The sequence below is a fragment of the Sebastes umbrosus genome, chromosome 15, assembly GCF_015220745.1.
Source record: "Sebastes umbrosus isolate fSebUmb1 chromosome 15, fSebUmb1.pri, whole genome shotgun sequence".
NCBI classification, from domain to species: Eukaryota; Metazoa; Chordata; class Actinopteri; order Perciformes; family Sebastidae; genus Sebastes; species Sebastes umbrosus.
This window is the reverse complement of record NC_051283.1, coordinates 17,512,294-17,530,580: the sequence shown is the minus strand read 5'-3', so window position 1 is coordinate 17,530,580 and position 18,287 is coordinate 17,512,294. Positions and strand designations below refer to the sequence as shown.

At 39.1% G+C, this 18,287-nt stretch overlaps 2 protein-coding genes across 12 annotated transcripts in view; both read right to left on the bottom strand.

Moving 5' to 3' along the window:
• The window catches only part of LOC119503881, a 31,862-nt gene extending 29,096 nt beyond the window's left edge, over window positions 1-2,766 (bottom strand). For 4 of the 10 annotated variants that reach the window (XM_037795888.1, XM_037795891.1, XM_037795889.1 and 1 more), the window contains exons 1-2: window positions 2,655-2,760; window positions 2,509-2,624 (exon numbers count right to left, since the gene is read on the bottom strand). In XM_037795888.1, coding sequence (XP_037651816.1) covers window positions 2,509-2,535 — 27 coding nt within the window. In that variant the 5' untranslated portion in view covers window positions 2,536-2,624; window positions 2,655-2,760. Of the gene's footprint in view, window positions 1-2,508; window positions 2,625-2,654 lie in introns of all 10 variants that reach the window. The other 6 variants (XM_037795897.1, XM_037795895.1, XM_037795898.1 and 3 more) reach the window with 3 other exon arrangements.
• Window positions 338-17,294, bottom strand: fkbp9 (FKBP prolyl isomerase 9). Of its 2 annotated transcripts, XR_005210402.1 has the most exons (11): window positions 16,947-17,294; window positions 14,923-15,068; window positions 12,897-13,086; window positions 12,663-12,808; window positions 11,713-11,902; window positions 10,492-10,637; window positions 9,302-9,491; window positions 8,218-8,363; window positions 6,692-6,855; window positions 5,506-6,568; window positions 338-353 (listed from the first exon to the last, which is right to left on the bottom strand). XR_005210402.1 is itself a non-coding variant. In XM_037795900.1 (10 exons), exons 1-10 carry the CDS (start codon window positions 17,147-17,149, stop codon window positions 6,389-6,391), a joined length of 1,701 nt encoding a protein of 566 aa, XP_037651828.1. In that variant the 5' UTR covers window positions 17,150-17,294; the 3' UTR covers window positions 5,364-6,388. The 2 variants fall into 2 exon arrangements, 1 of the variants encoding a protein (XP_037651828.1); XM_037795900.1 differs by lacking the exon at window positions 338-353 and having other exon boundaries at window positions 5,364-6,568.
• Window positions 17,295-18,287: the final 993 nt, after the last annotated feature.

The window sequence follows — 18,287 nt, the reverse complement described above, 5'->3', positions numbered from 1 at the left end:
GGTAACAGTTATTAAAAAAAAACAAACAGACACTTTAAAACCCTGAAGATACCGGAGGCAAATTAGGTGACCGAATGTCCCTTGCGTTTAAGAGCTATGACACTCACAACACCTGACAACAATCAAATCGGCACAAATTATGGATTGGTTTTTGGTTGTGTTACTGTCCCAATAGAACACAATAAAAACTCTGCTTTTTGCACCAGACTTGGACATCTTGAACATTGATTTTTGTAGAAAGTTGATCAAGGTTTCCAGACACCTTTGGCCCAAGGTCTGAGACACACTTTGCTTCGACAGAACCAGCAGTTTCAGTACCCGGGACAGTGACACACTACTGTACACACACACACCTCTACACACAACAAACAGCGATATCCATCAGAGGATAACTAATGATAATTAATGTTGTGGGATTCATTCTTATTTCATGGGCTATTTCGGGATTTAAACATTATTATTACTTTCTTATATATAAAAAAAATAAAAATAAAAACAAAGGCAAACCATGGCAACAGTCGAAGCATTCGGGTCAGCCCTACTCAGAACATCTGAGATTTCTGCCTCCACACCAATATAATGGATGTGAATGAAATTGTGAAGCAAAATTTTTCTTTTGCTTAAAATGTTGATTTAAGTAACATTCAGCAGCACCATCCCTTTCCAGACAAATTTCCACCCTGATGGACAATAAAGATTTATGTCCGATTGAGCTCATGTGTGAATAGAGCCGTTCACTGTCCGGAGTTAATATGTGAATGGTAAATGGACTTGACTTATATCGTGCCTTTCTAGTCAAAGCAATGACACAGCCTTCGAGAGCAATTTGGGGTTAAGTATCTTGCCCAAGGACACTTCGACATGTGGACTGAAGGAGCCAGACCGAACCGCCAACCTTCCGATTGGTGGACGACCCAGTCTACCTATCTGAGCCACAGACGCCCCCGTGAAAACGGCTTATAGTGAATGCAAATTCTTCAGGTGCGAAATAATTAACATCCAATGCTAACGCCTTCTCACCATGATCACAACTAAATAATAGGCTTGAAAACGGCTTACAGTGAATGCAAATTCTTCAGGTGCGAAATAATTAACATCCAATGCTGACGCCTTCTCACCATGATCACAACTAAATAATAGGTCAAGGAGCTTTGAAGTTTTTCCTGATGCTCACGGTGTCACTCTCAACACCTCAGAACAGAGAGGACCATAAGGTTTCCCTGCTTAGCTGGAGGAAAGCAAGAAGAAGAACATTCAGTCACTTAGACTATGTTTCCCACTATGGATAAAGAATGTTTTGTATTTATTTCCACTTCATCGGATCCAAGACAAAAGAATCTCCCTTTCAATGACCAATGTGAAATTTTGTTAATAGTCTGTTTATTGTCAATACTGTATATACTGCTCCTATTTTTATACTTCCTTCTATTTAAATGGTTCATATTTTGTTTAGCTCTTTTTTACTGTGTTAGCTGATGCATCTTGTTTTTTGCACTGTCCCCTTTGCTGCTGTGCACTGCAAATTCCCCCACTGCGGGACTAATAAAGTAATATCTTATCTGTGATGGAATAATTGATACACAAGTTATCTTTGGAAGGAAGAGGTCCGGAGCTGATGATGTCTTACAAAAGAAGGTTTATTGAAGCTTGATCAAGGAGAATTGTCAGGTCTCCACAATAGATGCTCTCTGCGTGAAGGCCTCACAACTCTGCCCTTCCTCCCTGGTGCTCAGTGTCTTACCCTTATCATGTTTTGACTTACTTATCTCTGACCCTGGTTGCCCTAGCGACTGGCTCTACGGTCTCCACTACAGACCCAGCTGTACAGATAACGGTGGCTCCTCTAGACAGGACTCCAACCCAAGAATGTCAACAGAGGGACACTCTGACAAACACTCTGACCTTTCTACCAATAAGAGAGGAATTGATGGAAAATTCCATCACATTATCTTATCTTAAATACCTGCAAAAATAATGACATTGCCACAGCTGTGAACTAAGGGCAGACTCACAGAGCTGCCAGCATGGCTGTAGACTCTTTGTTCCTTTAATGTGTCATCCATCTGTATCTTATATGTGGTTTACACATGTTTATGTATTTACTGTATGTCGCCAATGTCTCCCTGATTTGTGTGCCTTAGGGTGTTTTCTGTGTTTTATCTATTTATTTATTTATTTTCCTTTAACAACTTATGTTCTTTGTATTTGCTTGTCACATTTTTGTTTGCTCTTAGGTCCTAGTATTGTCTGTTTTTGTTGATATATATAAAAAATGAGGCATGACACACCCACAGAAGTCTGTATCACTGACATGCACATGCTTCCTAATAAAAATATTTGAAACGAAAAAAGCAACTGCCATTCTGTTGCTAGGGCAACAGCTCTCTGGTCAAAGTTTACTTCCTGTCAGCTACTGCATTCACAAACATTGCAACAGGAAATACAAAGGGACTCATTTATAATGTTAAAGTTTGAAACGGTCTATATTATTTACTTGTGTTCTCGTACCTGACATTCCAGGAAGATGCGCTCCATGATGAAAAGTTAGTTACAGCCACCGTTAAACTGCAGAGAAACAATCCTCCTCTGGTGTCCTCAAGTGAAAACTAACAGGGCAACAGTTTGTTGACTCTTCTCTGACGCGCTGTCTCCATGTTGCTGCTCAAACTTAACGGTCTTCTTCTTCTTCTTCTTCTTCTACCACGCATGCGCAGTGTAACTGGAGACTGGCGGTTGCTATTGGCTCAATTTCGGTGAGTGCAGGTCGGATTTTACTGCGCATGCGTAGTACCCACAATTTAGGATGCGTTGATGACGCAGTTTAGTAGTTAGTTTTAGCATGGATGTATTAAGAGAACTTGTTAGTGATATTGAGTGGAAGAAAGTTTGGTCCTTCCTAAGTCATTTAAGTTGATCCACAAATTCTATCCAGTGAAACATTTCTACAAAAGTTAAAGAGTGACATAGGTGTATGTATATGTGTATACAGTATATATATACATATGTATATATGTATATATATATAAATAGATTTTATTTTATTTTATTGTTTTTAACTTTATTTTTTTACTTGTGTATATTCTATTTTACTTATATATCTTTTTTTTGTTTATAATGTGTTTTTCCTGTATCTAAACTGGCTTATTTTATATTAATATTAGGCTTGTTAAGTTTCTTTTTACAGAGAATGGTATTATTGGGGACGTTTGTGAATGTTTGTTCTGTTGTTTTGTAGTATCTTGCCTGCGACAGTGCGGTTGAAGTGATGAGAAAGGATGCTCCGCGGACACTGTTCTTGCTGGTATAATAGAGTTTATTACAAACAAGCAACAAATGTCATAACGAACGTCTAGAGCGTCCGGAGGTCTCAAGTCAAATCTGAAAGTCCTGCACTTCGGGGCTCTCGCACCTCCTTATAACGGGGTCATATCATGCAGCATCTGCTCTGAGGATATGACCCTGCATGGCTCCTTTGTCCTAAATGTTTATCTTTCAGCCCCTGGACATATCCCATGACCCTAGGTCTCCACGTATGCTTCCTACACATCTGTTTACAATTAGGGGCCCCACTGTCCGGTGCAAGACCTGAAAATATACCACAGTTTCAAAATGAACAAAAAAACAATAAATATAATATTGAAGAAAAAAAAAGAGTGACATAGATGTAGTAATGCATTCTTTCTTATTAATCTAATTTTAATAGTGTCAATTTACCAACAAAAAAAAGCCTAATTTCTTTGTTTTTATGAAAGAAATGGATCTATATCTGTCAACAATTCCTTCCTCACAAAACAAAAAAGCAATGAAAACAATGAATGTATGCAATATACTTAACATTTTTTAAGTGAAATTATTGTCATACTCTCGCATGGTCTTTTTAATTTTTTAATTTTATGTTGTTTTTTTTTTCATTTCTGTTGTCCTTTTATGTTTGGCACAGCTCTTTGTTTATGCTTTCACTGCGCTTCTTCTGTATGTAAATGTTTTTAATGTTTTCTGCTGTTACTATATATACTGTCATTTTGAAATAAAAAAAATATGTATTAAGAGAACGAGTTTTAGGGTCAGGGTGACCCTGCAGTGGGCGTGGTGCTGAACAAAAATATGTTGGGTACTGCAATGAGTATGGAAAGTATTTAAGTACAATTTTGAAGTACTTGTACTTTTCTTGAGTATTCACATTTTATACTTCTTCTACACTACATTTCAGGAGAAAATATTTTAAATTTTACTGCATATTCAAATTGATAATAAAAAATATAATGAACAAATAAATTATTATGCAATATTATAAATTAATTTAATAACTTTATTGATTCCCAGGGGAAAACAAGCTACCCTGCAGTCTGGGTCATTCTGCCCAATGAGTACTTTTACTTTTGGTATTTTAAGTATATTCAATTCAATTCAAACTTGATTGCAGACTCAAGGTCCAGATAAGAAAAAAGAAAAAACAACAACAATACATTACATATAATACATTACAATACAGGAAGCACTATAAAAAGTCATGATTAAAAGATATTAAAAATATAAATATTAAAAATATATATACATATATCAATGCCTTGCATATAAAGAACTATACCAGTGCCTCCACAGCTGTGATTGGTACCGTGTAGTGCTAAATCTGATGTTAGACAACCGCAAGATTATGTCATTCTCAGAGTGATTAAGCTGACATATAAATTTGTACTTGAGATTTCTTAATACAGTTTGAAAAGTATTTATGCCTGTAGACACAAACATTTCACTTGCACTGCAACATCTTGGTCTTTTTAGTAATATTCTCATTGCATCATTATATGCGACCTGAAGTCTCTGTAAGCTCGCTTTTTTAGAGTTTGACCACAAATGGGCTGTATACAGTGGTGTACAATATGCTCTGAACAGAGATATATTTTGATGCTAATACTTTTTTACTTTTACTTTTGACATTTTGATGGCATGGCTTTTACTTGTAGGCTAACAGAGTATTTCTGCACTGTGGTATTGCTACTTTTACTTAAGTAAAAGATAGGAGTAGCCTAAATGGTGGTACATTACAAGTACTAGTAAACTAATAGTATACTTGTAAGTTCACTTGTAGTATAGTTCATATTATAGTTGCAGTACAAAATACAATTTGGATGTAAACTAGTTGTCTACTCGAAGTTTACTATTCTTACATTTAAAATACTTAAAAAGATACTTTATAAACTAAAAAGTGCAACATTTTTATCTTTTTTTAAAAAGACTGTCCGTTGTGAGTCTTTATGACAACGGTACAGGAGTTTAATGGTAAATCAGGGGAGTAGTTAAGTTGATGCAATAAAAGTAAAGTTAAAAAAGTGTCTAAAGCAAACAGAGACACAATCTAGGCGTGTATTTAGGTCAGGTCATTTAATCATATTAAACTTTGTGTTGACATTGTCACCATCTAGCCTCAGTATTCTCCTGAATGAAAAAGTAAAACAAAAACAACAATCACACACACTTTTCTCTCCATTTCCATCTCTCTCTCACACACACACACACACACACTCACACACAAAGTCTTAAATTGCAACCCGGTGTTGACGTTCGGATGAAGAAAAAAAAACCAAGCAATGGAACAACTTGATCAAAAGTGATTGAAAGACTGCAAAGCCCCAACAACATATTAGGATTTGGGACCTTTGGATGATTTTAACAGCAGAAAACACAGAAGGCATCCTGACATTTAAAGGGTAAAACAGTGAAAGGTGTGAGCTGTAAACAATGTAAATAAAATGTTATCCTAACTTAACCTCTCACTTACAATTATCACTTATTTTTTTATCAATAAATGAGTTGTAACTCTCAGAAACAAACGTAACTTCCCTCCATCATCACAGTATACTACAGTGAGTGATGACCGACGCTCAGATATTTCAGAGACAAGCTGGCACACAGTGAAAAGAAAACAACGCACAACCACAACATGTTTAAGAACAATAAAAGTCACAAAGGAGTGTTGAATGTAGAGATCATGGAGTGAGGCCTTGGTTTGTTCTTTCACACACGAGTGCTTTTGTACCCTTCAAAATAAAAAAATAAATGTCACATAACACAAGACAAGAACTTGATGGGAGAGGAGGTAAAAAAAAGTCATTCACTGTCATCATAGACCTCAAATGAGGTGTTTTCTTTCCAATATTTAGCCCTCGAAATTCCTAAATCCTCCCTCTTTCTTCTCAATTGCCTTTGAACATCATCTAAATCTTCAAATTAAAAAAACACAAAATCTCTCATCACATTTCTCGCTTCACACTCGCTTACTTTACACATACAACCCCCTCGTTTTCTACACTACCACCCACATGTTTTTCCACCCCGCTGTCTGACCCTTCAGCCTACACCTTAAATCTGAGATTAACACTCAGTCCCGTCATAGCTCGTCATGGGTGGAGGTTTCGTCTGCTTTAAGTTTGAACTCCGCCTCTGTGATCTTTCCGTCTCCGTCGCGGTCCTGGTTGGAGAACATGTTGTCAATGATGCGATAAGGATCGAAGCCAGGAGCCAGGCGGCCTTTACCGTCGTTCACCTGCTGCATGATGTAGTCAGTGAACTGTGGAAACACAGGAGGAGTCGAAGAGGGTTGAATTAAGGATACACGGACTGGAGCAAACAGGAAGAAAATGTCTCAGATGTTACAGATGTGACAGGAACAGCAGGTTATATCATCACGTACCTCAGAGGGCTCCACTTGCTCGTTCTTGTCTTTGTCCATCTCGGTGAAGAGGTCGGTGGACACGTCTTCGTTCCAGATGAACATGTAGCCTTCAGGAAGTCCTTCCTCAAAGTCTACCAGCTCGATGTCAAACACCAGCACAGCGCTCCCTGGGACTTCATCAGCTACACACACACACAAACACATTTTGAAAGACATTGCAGGTGAATAGGATAAAAATCTATAACTAATAGATATCGCCATGAAACTTTCCCAATTGATTACTTACATTAAGACAAATATTTTTGTTTTCTGAAATGTTATGTTTAAATCCGCAAATGAGGCATTATCTAATGTTAACTTTTGGTGAATTTAAGAGAAATCTACAGACATAAATAGACAACGTAGTAAAATAAAAAAAAAACCTTAATGTATATTTTGGATGTTTTCTTTCCACAAGTCTGGAAGGAGACATGTTATGGAAGCAAAATAGCCAAAAATGTAAAAATTGATCAGTGCATGAAAAACAATGTTTTTTTCCTGGGGTGTCTCGCCCAATATATATTATAAATATTAAATTGTTACCTCCACTATAGAGTTTAGGGTTTCTGGTCTGTTTGTCTATTAGGTAAGCATGATATCTCAAAATGTTGTTAACAGATCGTAATAAAATTTGGGCCAAGGATTGAGTGATGCCGATCCAAAATCTAGACATCAATCCAAGAATTTGTAAAGGATCTCTTTTGTCAAGGTGTCAAGAAAATTGTATGATTAGAACATTTTCAAATTATGAGGTGGAAATTCACTGTGTGATCGATGCCACTCTCTTAGCTCAGCATAGCATAAAGACTGGAAACAGTGTTGAAGAATCAAGTCAAGTTGAACCAGGCATGTCTGGTCTTAGAAAAACAGTTCCCAGAGATATGACTAAAACCTTTAACTAAAAACATGCCAGGGAAATTAGGCATGGTTTTAGAAAACATATGAAAATGCCAAAAAGGTCGACCTGACCCAGACAACAGGATAGCGCATGGGACACTGAAAAGAGGCCAAATGTGTCCTGTTTTGGGTTTGATTGGCGATGCCTGATTGGAGGAAAGTGACGTATCATGTTAAACTGAGGGTTATAAAAAGTCAGAGTAAAGACTCTGACTTTAAGATCTGCTGTGTGTACCATGTATGGGCTTTCCTACCAGTTTTCCGGATGTAATGTGCCTACCTCTGCCTGTCTTTGTAAGTTGTAAATCTCAATTGATGTATGTTCACCCACAATTGACGAACAACAGTTCGTGGGAGTCAGCTAGGTTTCCTGTTACCCGCCTCCAAGGGCAACCTAAGTCAAATTGGGGTAAAGGGGGTAAAGGAACCCTATATAACCCAGTGTGGTGTTTAGTGGGTTTTTGAAGTCCAAGGTTCTAGGCCAAACACGACACCTGGCTCATAGCCACACGCAGGAAAATCTGAATCTTGCTTCTCCTCATCCATCAGACCACCATCACATATATTCTCCGTTATTATTACTGCATGTGTGGTTGTGTGTGACTTACTGACTCCTCTCTCCCCATAGCCCAGATGAGGAGGAATAACAAGGTGTCTTTTCTCCCCCACACACATGTCCATCAGTCCTTCCTCCATCCCCGGGACGACCTGGTTGGCTCCCAGGACGATGTTGTATGTCTTTCCATAGTTATACCTGAAACAAATTGAGTCCGAATGAAACAGAAACATACAACGTAACTGTATTTTTAGTCGTTATTCTTAAGCAAGCACATTATACTTCTTACAGTGTCCTTTAACACTTATTCTTTACTCACTCCTAATGTGAGAATATAAGAGGTAGGTTTAATTTATATGATGGTTTTATTAGTATTCTGTGTTGAATGTTGTGCTGTCTGTAAGCTCCTACAGTTTCTAACAACTTTTATGGCAATACAGCGAACTCAACTCAACTTTTGATGCAAATCAGACAGGGCTGCGTGGTGCACTAATGAGGGGAACATTTTTTTTACAAAAATCAATAGACCAAGATAGAGTACACCTGCAGTGGAAGTGAAATGTGCAGTTAAGACTACAGCAGAGTAGCTCTTCCTCTTAAAACTCTTCTCATCCTGTGCAGGTGCTACAAGGCACTAAACAGTGATGGTTACCAATACAGGACGGTCAACACTTAATCTGAGATCTGAGAAGGTCTTATTAATAACATTTTTACGAGGAAAAATATTTAAAAAAGAAAAAAATACATTTACAGAGGTTTTAGAAAAGTGCCAAATAGAAATATGTTTTTTCCTGAAAAAAATATTATGATTTAAAATAATAATTAAAAAAAATTTGGCAGGTCCAAAATGAATGTTCTGTTTATCCCCAATAGTAAAACGACTTTGGTATTATGTGGTATCTCTGGGTTGTCAGTTAGTATGGAAAAAACATAAATAGAACATAAATGGCTGAGATTGACGGTAAGTGCCTGGCAACGACTTGTTATGAAGTAAATGCGATGGAACGGAGGAGGAAGAATGCGACATCTAGTGGCTGAATGTTATCAATAGCACCTTTAAACTACTCTGAACTCTTTCTAGGTTTCTCAGTTTTCTAAGATGTTTTGCTTAAAGTGGCTCACAGAAGTTCACTCACGTGGAGTCGATGGACGAGCCGTCCATCAGAGAGGCGTTGTAGTGATATTTGACAAAGTCTCCCTTCTTGGTTTGCTTAACACACTCTTCTGGCTTGTGAGTGACGGTGACCACGGTGTTATCTGACGGGTTGTGGAAGTCGATGATGTGAATGTCAAACACCAGCACAGCTGAACCAGGGATCTTAGTGCCTGAGAGAAACATGGTAACGGAAAAAGAGAAAGAATCCAATGTTAACAGCTGTAGACAAGAGAGTATAATAAGAATCTATCTATCTATCTATCTATCTATCTATATATCTATTAACACAATAGACAATAGTGCAATGGTGCAGAGTGCAAAGGGTGCTGGAATAAGTATGATAGTGTAGCATGTTGCTTTATATATAAGAGGTAGGTGAATATGACAGTATTACAGCGATACCTATATCTATATTGATAGTGAGGATATTAATATGTTAAAGAACAGTGAGTATTTAAACTATGAAATATAGAATTTACTGGTAAAGTGGATGTTTGGTGTTAAGGGTTACTGACATTATATGACTGATGGCCTGCAGGAAGAAACAGTTGTGTCTTTTTGTTTTGGCATACAGCAGGGATAAATAACCTTAGGCACGGGTGCCACCATTGGCATGCAGTAGCTTAACCGATGGCACACTAGCAATAAGTGTGCAAGACAGTTTCTTTGGAAATGCTGCTCTCATCCGTATGCCAAATGACCTCTTTCACAGCCACTGGCAGTTGCTCGGCCTGTTATTCACGGTCATTTAATTGGAAATTCATTCTGCAAAGACCCGCCCTACTCTGCCTCTGATTGGCTAGTACTTATCACCTTCTTCGCAGAATTTAACTTTTTGCTGATGAACAGGACTGAAGGATGTTTGGTAGGGTTTAAGATTTCAACTCAGATGTGCTTGTTTTTATAAGGATGGCAGCCTTTTTGTATAGTGCTCTCATTTATAATTACAATGTCCTGATATAAAATGCATGTTGCTAACATGGATGGAATAAAATTACAGCTCCATTGGAGATTTAAATTTTGATGTAGTGTCATAATTAAATTACAACAACAACCTGAATGTTGATATGACACACTGATTAACAAGAACATTTAAAAATGGTTGGCAACCCATGCGTACAGTGTTCTGTAGTAAGGGCATCTGAGCATTACACACACACACACACACACCTGTGCCCTCCTCTCCATAGCCAAGATGTGGGGGGATGATGACGGTGCGTCTCTCTCCGACACAGACTCCAATCAGACCCTCGTCCATGCCGGCGATCACGTAGCCTTTACCCACATAGGTGTCATATGTACGATTACGAGAGTAGCTGTGAAACAGAAAATATTAACACAAGTATTATTGCACTGCTCCATGGAGAAATAAATCACAGTCAATCTGGGAACTAAACTTTTTTTGGCATTAAATCACATATACTGGGGTTTTAGGCAGCAAACAGAAGAGTGCAACTGACTAACACCTGACAGACTATAGGACACAAAAGTTGCAGCAGGTTCAGAGAGAATCTCACCCCCAAAACCACAATGCTCGAGTTACCACCAGCACTTTGTTTTGGAGGATGCATTTGTGGTTTTTGCTGACACAAACATACAGTATGGAGGCATTTTAGAATATGACGAACTTCAAATTCCTGAGACAGAAAATGTGTGAGGCAGAAAGTTAACAGAGTAGCTTTCATGAGTCCTTGACGTCTGTACAGAGTGTGCAAAAGAATTTCTTAACAATAACAAGAGAGGCTACAGGGCCTGACCAACAAGGCTAAGAAGGCTGTAATGATGAGAAAGTTCTTCAAAAAGTGAACCATACGTATAAATATTCTGTCAACCTCGCAGAGATTTTATAAATCAGGAATAAAAAAAATTAAAAAAACATTTGCAGCACTTTTGTGATATTTGTTTTCTACATGTATTGGAAACACTCTGTATATTGCAGCCTAGAATCCTTAATTTAATTGAGATATATTGTACAGTACATAGTACTGTTGTGTATTCTTTCTTTAGTTGGCATATATAATATATATACAATGATATACATGATTTGTATAGTTTAATTTGAGACTTTTTTAGACTTTTAGGATATAAAGACACAGTTGACCAATCTTTCCCAAATAGTTACCACACATGAGCTAATCCTCTGTTGTGAGTAGTAGCACAAGAACAGACAGGACAAAAATATTCAGAGGATGCAGTACTATGTACTGCAAACAGGAAGTTCTAGTTGTGGTTTTTAAGTTTGATTCATCTCCCAATACGGCTTCAGTGCACAGAGAGATGCTGCCACCCTGAGGCCATTTGAGGAACAACAGACAATAAACATTCATTTCCATTTATAGATTTACTATGAGCCTTTCTGTGTGCTTAACATGATGAATACTAAACACATACCTGGAATCAAAAAATGTTCCATCAAGGAGGCTGCCGTTGTAGTGGTAACGCACAAAGTCTCCAGTGACGGACTTCCTCTCGCAGGGCACGGGCACCATCTGATTGGTCACTGTGATCCCGTCTCTGGGGTTGTGGAGGTCCAGGAGAATGACGTCAAATACCAGAGACGCCTGTCCTGGGATGTCGCTGCCTGGAGAGAGAGAAGAAGAAGAAGAAAGGTTGAAGACAAGAAGGGAGGCAGGGTTGAGGAACTACAGAAATATGTTTCATCATTAGTAAGTAGTGAGTGGAGTTAAAATTGTTTTGTTAATTTACTGCAAGGGCTGGTATGAACTTTCGGTACAAATAATGAAAATGTGATGTGAACATGACAGTATGGGAACCTTCTAAAAAGTTTATTTTTATTGTTTATTTGTGTATTGTTATTTTTTAAATATCTGGCAGAATTAAAAGGAAAGCCTAATTTAAAAGTCTGTTAAATTTTGTACTTACGATGTGATTATATCTTACTTCTTTATATTATTATACATATTATATTACATTTCTGCCAATAGATCCAACTAAATCCCACACACTGCTACTTTAAGGAATTATACTACGTGTCACTCAATTTAGAAAAGTGAAAGTGTATTTGAAAATGAAGACAAAATTAGTCATGAAAACTATATTTGTCAAAGTTTCTAAGGTAAGAGGAAGTAAAAAGCCTCAGTTTTGCAATACAATTGGTCGGTGCTGTGGTTTGGGAACAGAAGGAGTCTACATTCTCCATCACTGACAAGACTGAGAGGGTAAAACCACATGAGATGTGTAGTTTTACAGCATATGTGTGTGGTGTACTGCCACCTTAAGCTCCAAGTGTGCAACTACAGCACCTGTTGCTCTCCATCAATCTCTTGTTATTCACTCACAGGAATGTAATCATGACTCAGAAAGAAATTGTTGACACTCACCGTCTCCGTTCTCTCCATATCCAAGTGATGGTGGCATAGTGATGATGCGTCTCTCTCCAACACACATTCCCAGAAGGCCCTGATCCATACCGGCGATCAGCCACCCGATCCCAACGTAAGTGTCGTAGGTACGCATACGGGTGTGGCTACAGCGAAGGGTGGAGGAGAGAGGTTACATATATACTGTATATATTGCGTTTTTGTATGATGTGTGAATTATTATACAGAACAAACCTGGAATCAAAGAGCGTCCCGTCCAACAGGGTGCCATTGTAGTGGTAGCGGATGTAGTCAGACACCTCCACCTTTCTGGAGCAGGTGGAAGGTGTGTGGTAGGTTTTGGACTGGACGCCGTCCTCCGGGTTCCACACGTCGAGCAGCAGGACGTCAAAATGGAGGATGGAGTCGGCAGGGATGATGTCACCTGAGGAGGAGAGAAAAGTAAGTCATAACTTTGATACTCTATGTCCTAACCTAATAAAGGCATTAAATGTTCATAGTATTGGGTATGACAAGACATTCTTTTCTTTAGTTATTTTGCCTTAAAACAGTGATTTGTTTTTAAGATAGTCTAGATCCCCATTTAATACGATTTTGTCCCAGGGTCCCCCATCAGATAGGATCTTTGCTTTTAAGCTGTTTTATTATACAGAACGTGTATGAAACCCATGACCAAATTAGTCATAAGAGAGATAAGATATAACTTTATTAATACCGAGCTGTGGAGGAAGTGAACCTATGATCAGAATAGTCACTCTTATTACTCGTACTCGCATTGGGCTCACTTCTATAGTGAATTAAATTGTGAAAATTAACTATTTCGCATTTTTCTGGAGCTCCCTCAAGGACCCCTGGTTGAGAACCATGGGTCTAAAATATATCAGAATTAGCCTTGAAAAACCTAACATGTGTATATAATCATCAGAGCTGCACAGATCGTTCAATTAATTGATTAGTCGATCACAGAAAATTAATCTGCAAGTATTTTTATAATCAATTAATCACCGAAATAGTTTGATCTTATCAAATGTGATGAATTGCTGCTTTTCCTTCTCTTAACATTATAGTAAACTGAATATCATTGAGCTTGGATAAAAACAAGATGTGTGGCGGCTTTAGTCTGGGATTCTCGAAAATTGTGACGTGCATTTTTCACTGTTTTCTGATGTTTTATACTTTTTCTATAATCAATCAAATCGAAAATGTCATCTGCAAATAAATCGATTAGGAACACAGTCATTAGATGCAGCCCTAGTAATAAGTGGGTAATCATACAAAGTCAGCTCCTCCTCATATTATTAAACCCTCCAGATGTGTCCAGAGTGCTGGCTATAGCCGTGTCCTGAACAGCAATGACTTGTCAGTCTGTCCACTCACCAACATGTATTTTGGTGAGTGCAACATCTCAACCAGCTCTGTTTGCAAACGTGAGCATGAGTTCCTGCCTTTTGAGCTTTTAGTAGCCCAACAAGCACACAAGAGACAAGGTGAAGAAGGGTGCAAGAACTGTGTGGGTGGCAGCCATTCAACCTTACTACTACTGAGCTGGCAGGCCTCTTTCCGGTTTAAATCTCTCTCTACCTCTCTCTATTTTCTCCTCTCTCTCTCTCTGATGTTCCCTCTGATACAGACTTGTTGTAGAGGACACATCCTCAGGTCTTACGTGTCTACACATGCCCCCCTATCTCTCCCATTACGTAACTATTTCATACACACACAAATACATACATACATTGATGCACCGGTCTCTACATGTAAACACAGCCTCTACATTTTTCTTCTCGTCGCTGCAATCACATGCAACATTTTCTAACGCAAACACTCTACGGTGCACGGCGGCCCAGATTTATTTATGTCTATATGCAGATCTATAAAGTTGATCTGCCTGATGCTCTAACATCTGCATCCAGCAGCTTCCTCTGACCTGCTTCCTGGTTTGTGACATCCCTCTGACATCATTTAACATGGACGCTTTGGAGCAGCCCACTTCCTCTCTGCTTCAGCTGACTCTAGTACAACACAATATGGTACTTTCTCTCAAAGTTTCAGCCCCTATATGCTCCTGCCAACCAAATTCTCTCATTGTTATGGTGAGCACTGAGCAGTGCCAGCTGTGGGCTCACTCATCTGTGTATATTTATAATAACTCCCCAGACGAATAAACACTGGCCTGTCCTCAAACATATTCTGTCCTGCCTGAATTCGGAGCAACCAGGCAGGACAGGGATGTGCTAACGTGACTGGAAGTTTTAAAACACACCGTATCCCTGTTTGCCGTACGCGAGGTGAGGTGGGATCTTGACCAGGCTTCTCTGGTTTATGCACATCCCCACCAGAGCTTTGTCCATCCCTGCGATCAGCTGCTTCTTTCCAACAAACACATTGTAGGTGCTGCCACGGTCATAACTGAAACACAGAAACACATTATTTTATCTACCTGTGAGGACATGAATGACTGCATTACATTGATTCGGTGACTTGCTGCAAACTTACTCATATAAAAAAAAAATTTAAACTTGAGCTCACTGCATAAAATGACCTGTGGTGACCTCTAGGATAATTACAGCCTCATGAAACTTTATATCTACAAACTAGTGACCTAGGGCATTCAGAGGATGGTTGGCTTTCTTAGCTAGATTGACAATAAGGGGGTTTCTGAGCAGTTTCCAGAACCGAAGTGCTCACCATCCAATCACCAAAAAATGCAATTCTTGCGGAAATCTCCAAATGTCAAAGGTTTTTGATATCAAATCACAGCATGGCTTTTTCTATGGTGTTCCTCAAGGTCTTGGTGTCTTAATGTGGTATTTTGGAGGAATTATTGATCATTTTTATCAATTCTCGAGTGGTAAAAAAATGGTTAAATTTAGCACCAAATCTGTGTAACAAATGGTATCAACTCAAAAATTGCTGCAAAAACTTATGAGACATAATAGAGCATGGGGATGGCCATCGTATACTTCCATCGTACTGTTATAAACCCTTATACACTTTTACAATTTATTTATTATTCTTATTAATGACTAGAAACACTTGACACACAGACTCTCAAATTAATCTTCAGGGTCCCAGCTTTCAGATGATGTACACCACTTCTATGTGACATCTACTATTGACCTGCTATCTCCCCCTAAAGACCCCCTGTACCTTTGGCCAATCACAGGTCATTTCAGAGAGAGAGCGTTTCTATTGGCTGTGCTCCAGCTGGTAGGCGGTGCTTGGTATTTTCTCAATTTATCTCATCATGGCTGCCGGGTCACAAACTTTCTCATTTTACAGCTAAACTGTACACTACAAGATGCTTCTGAAAACATTTGAGGTGAGAAATAGGCAATACAGTAACAGAATATTGATTCATATTTGATCAGCGCTGCCTAGTTTGACCGTTTGATCGGAGTTTGCGAGTGATTGACAGCTGCTCGGAGATGGCAAGGCTCCAGCTCGGCTCTGATTGGTTGTTTTACTCCGGTCTGTGAGATCATGCAGATGCCATTAGGAGCACCGGAGGGCACTGGAGGACACAGGAGGACACAGAGGCACATGATTTTTTTTCAGATTACCTGTCTCATGCACTACTGTCAGGATACGGGGAGTTTTTCCTGGCCACAGTGCGCTTGGTGGATCTTGTTGGGTCTCTAAACTATGGTGTACGGTCTAAGACCTGCTCTATATATAAAACGTCTCGAGATAACTTCTGTTATGATTTGACGCTATATTAAAATAGATTGAATTGAATTGAATTGAAATTGAAAGTTTAAATAACGTTTTATAATCATATTTGCTCCATCTTCTGCAGCTTTAATGAAATGAATGGGGCTTTTGGGACCCTTGGGGGTCTAGGGGGCCCTGGGTAGTGGACCACTTTGCATGGTACACTGTTACTACTACTACTGACAAGGTCGGTTGTTCCCAAAGTGGAGTGCAGAGACCTTCAGAGGTCCTGGAAGCAGGTTCAACATTTAACCATAAATAAGGAATTGCTCCTCAGGTTTCAGTGAATCCAGTGTTAATCTAGTTTTAATCTAGTTTTAATCTAGTGGGACAAAACTGCTAAAAATTGAGGCCTTCTGTGTAATCCCTTTTGGATATGAAAAGGAGCCCTTAGATGAAGCATACATGTATCCAGAGCTCCTGGCTGCCTGCGTGGCTCAGAGGGGCGAACCACTCAACGCGCACTTTTACGCATCGCGCACGCTGTTCGCTGTTCTCTGCACGGTAAGACTAATACAAGTGAGAATAAATACAGCAACACGACAATACAGCATTTTGCAGTGACATACTCACCTCGAGTCGAACTTCTTGCCGTCCGGGAACACACCGTTGTAGTGATACCTGACATAATCCCCCACTTTGACTGCGCGCACACACTCCTCCGGCACGAAAGTTTTCTCAATGAGGATGTCGTCTAACGGGACCGGAGGAGCGTCGCAGGCGGCGAACGCCACCAGAACCGACAGAAACAGCATCACCTGCACAACCTGGATCATCTTCACTACCGATAAACACTCTGGACACGATGGAGGTGAAGAGTTGGGTATGTGGAAAGAGTATGTGTGAGCTGCCTCCCTGCTGCTGCCCCGGTGATCCGGTTTCCTCGACTCTGACTTGGATATAGAAGTCCTGCCTCTGGAACCATCACGTGTCAAGCCACATGAAAAACGGCACACTTTCCGGTTGAACTTTAAAGACAAATGACTTATTGATGACTTAAATACCATGTTTTATCAATAAAGCACAACTTAAAAAGCTGTAATATAAATAATAATAAGTCTGCATGAGACACAAACACATGCAATCAAAGCTTAGAGAGTTTAAATGTGCTTTTATTTTGCAATTGTGCTCCACATTTCCTGTCACATCCTGCCTTTTTGCAGCTGACTTGACAGCACTTTGGGATTGAATGGGATAGTTTTTGGGCACCACGTATTGCTCTTGCGCAGTGCAGCCTCGGAGATGTGTCAACGTGGTAACGTTAGGGGTCTCCACTCAGATCAGAATCAGAACCAGAATCAGAACCAGAATCAGAATTAGAATTAGAATTAGAATCAGAATCAGAATCGGAATCAGAATCTTGTTTTATTGCCAGGTGTAAGAGGTATACACTAGGAATTTGCTTTGGTTTTGTTGGTGCAAGTCAAACAGTATAATAACAAAAGAATAGATAAAAACGTTAGAATAAAATAAGAATATTTTTTTTAAATTTCTATCAATATACAATATACAAAATAGCTGCACACAGCTGCACCTCACACATCCCCCCTCCTCCTCTCTCTGGAGACATTTAAATGTGAATAATGCACACATCTGGATACGCCTTTGGATTAATGTACACATCTGGATGTTCCTCTGGATTAACAAGTCAAATTGTTATAATTAGCAGAACACAACGTTTTTTTTCCCTCAGATGGTGTTATGCATTGATGCTGTTGTAGTTGGAGGGGTTCAGGGCCTTCAGAGGGGGGGGGGGGGGGCAGAGCCTGTAGGAATGTCTCTACGTGGCAGTGGGAGGGACTCTCTCACCAGGGGTTTAATTAGTGACGGAGAGGTTTAAACTTTAAACAACATGGATAATATGTTCTGGTTCAGTCCTGAAATAAAAAAATAAAAAAAAGTTAAATTATCTTG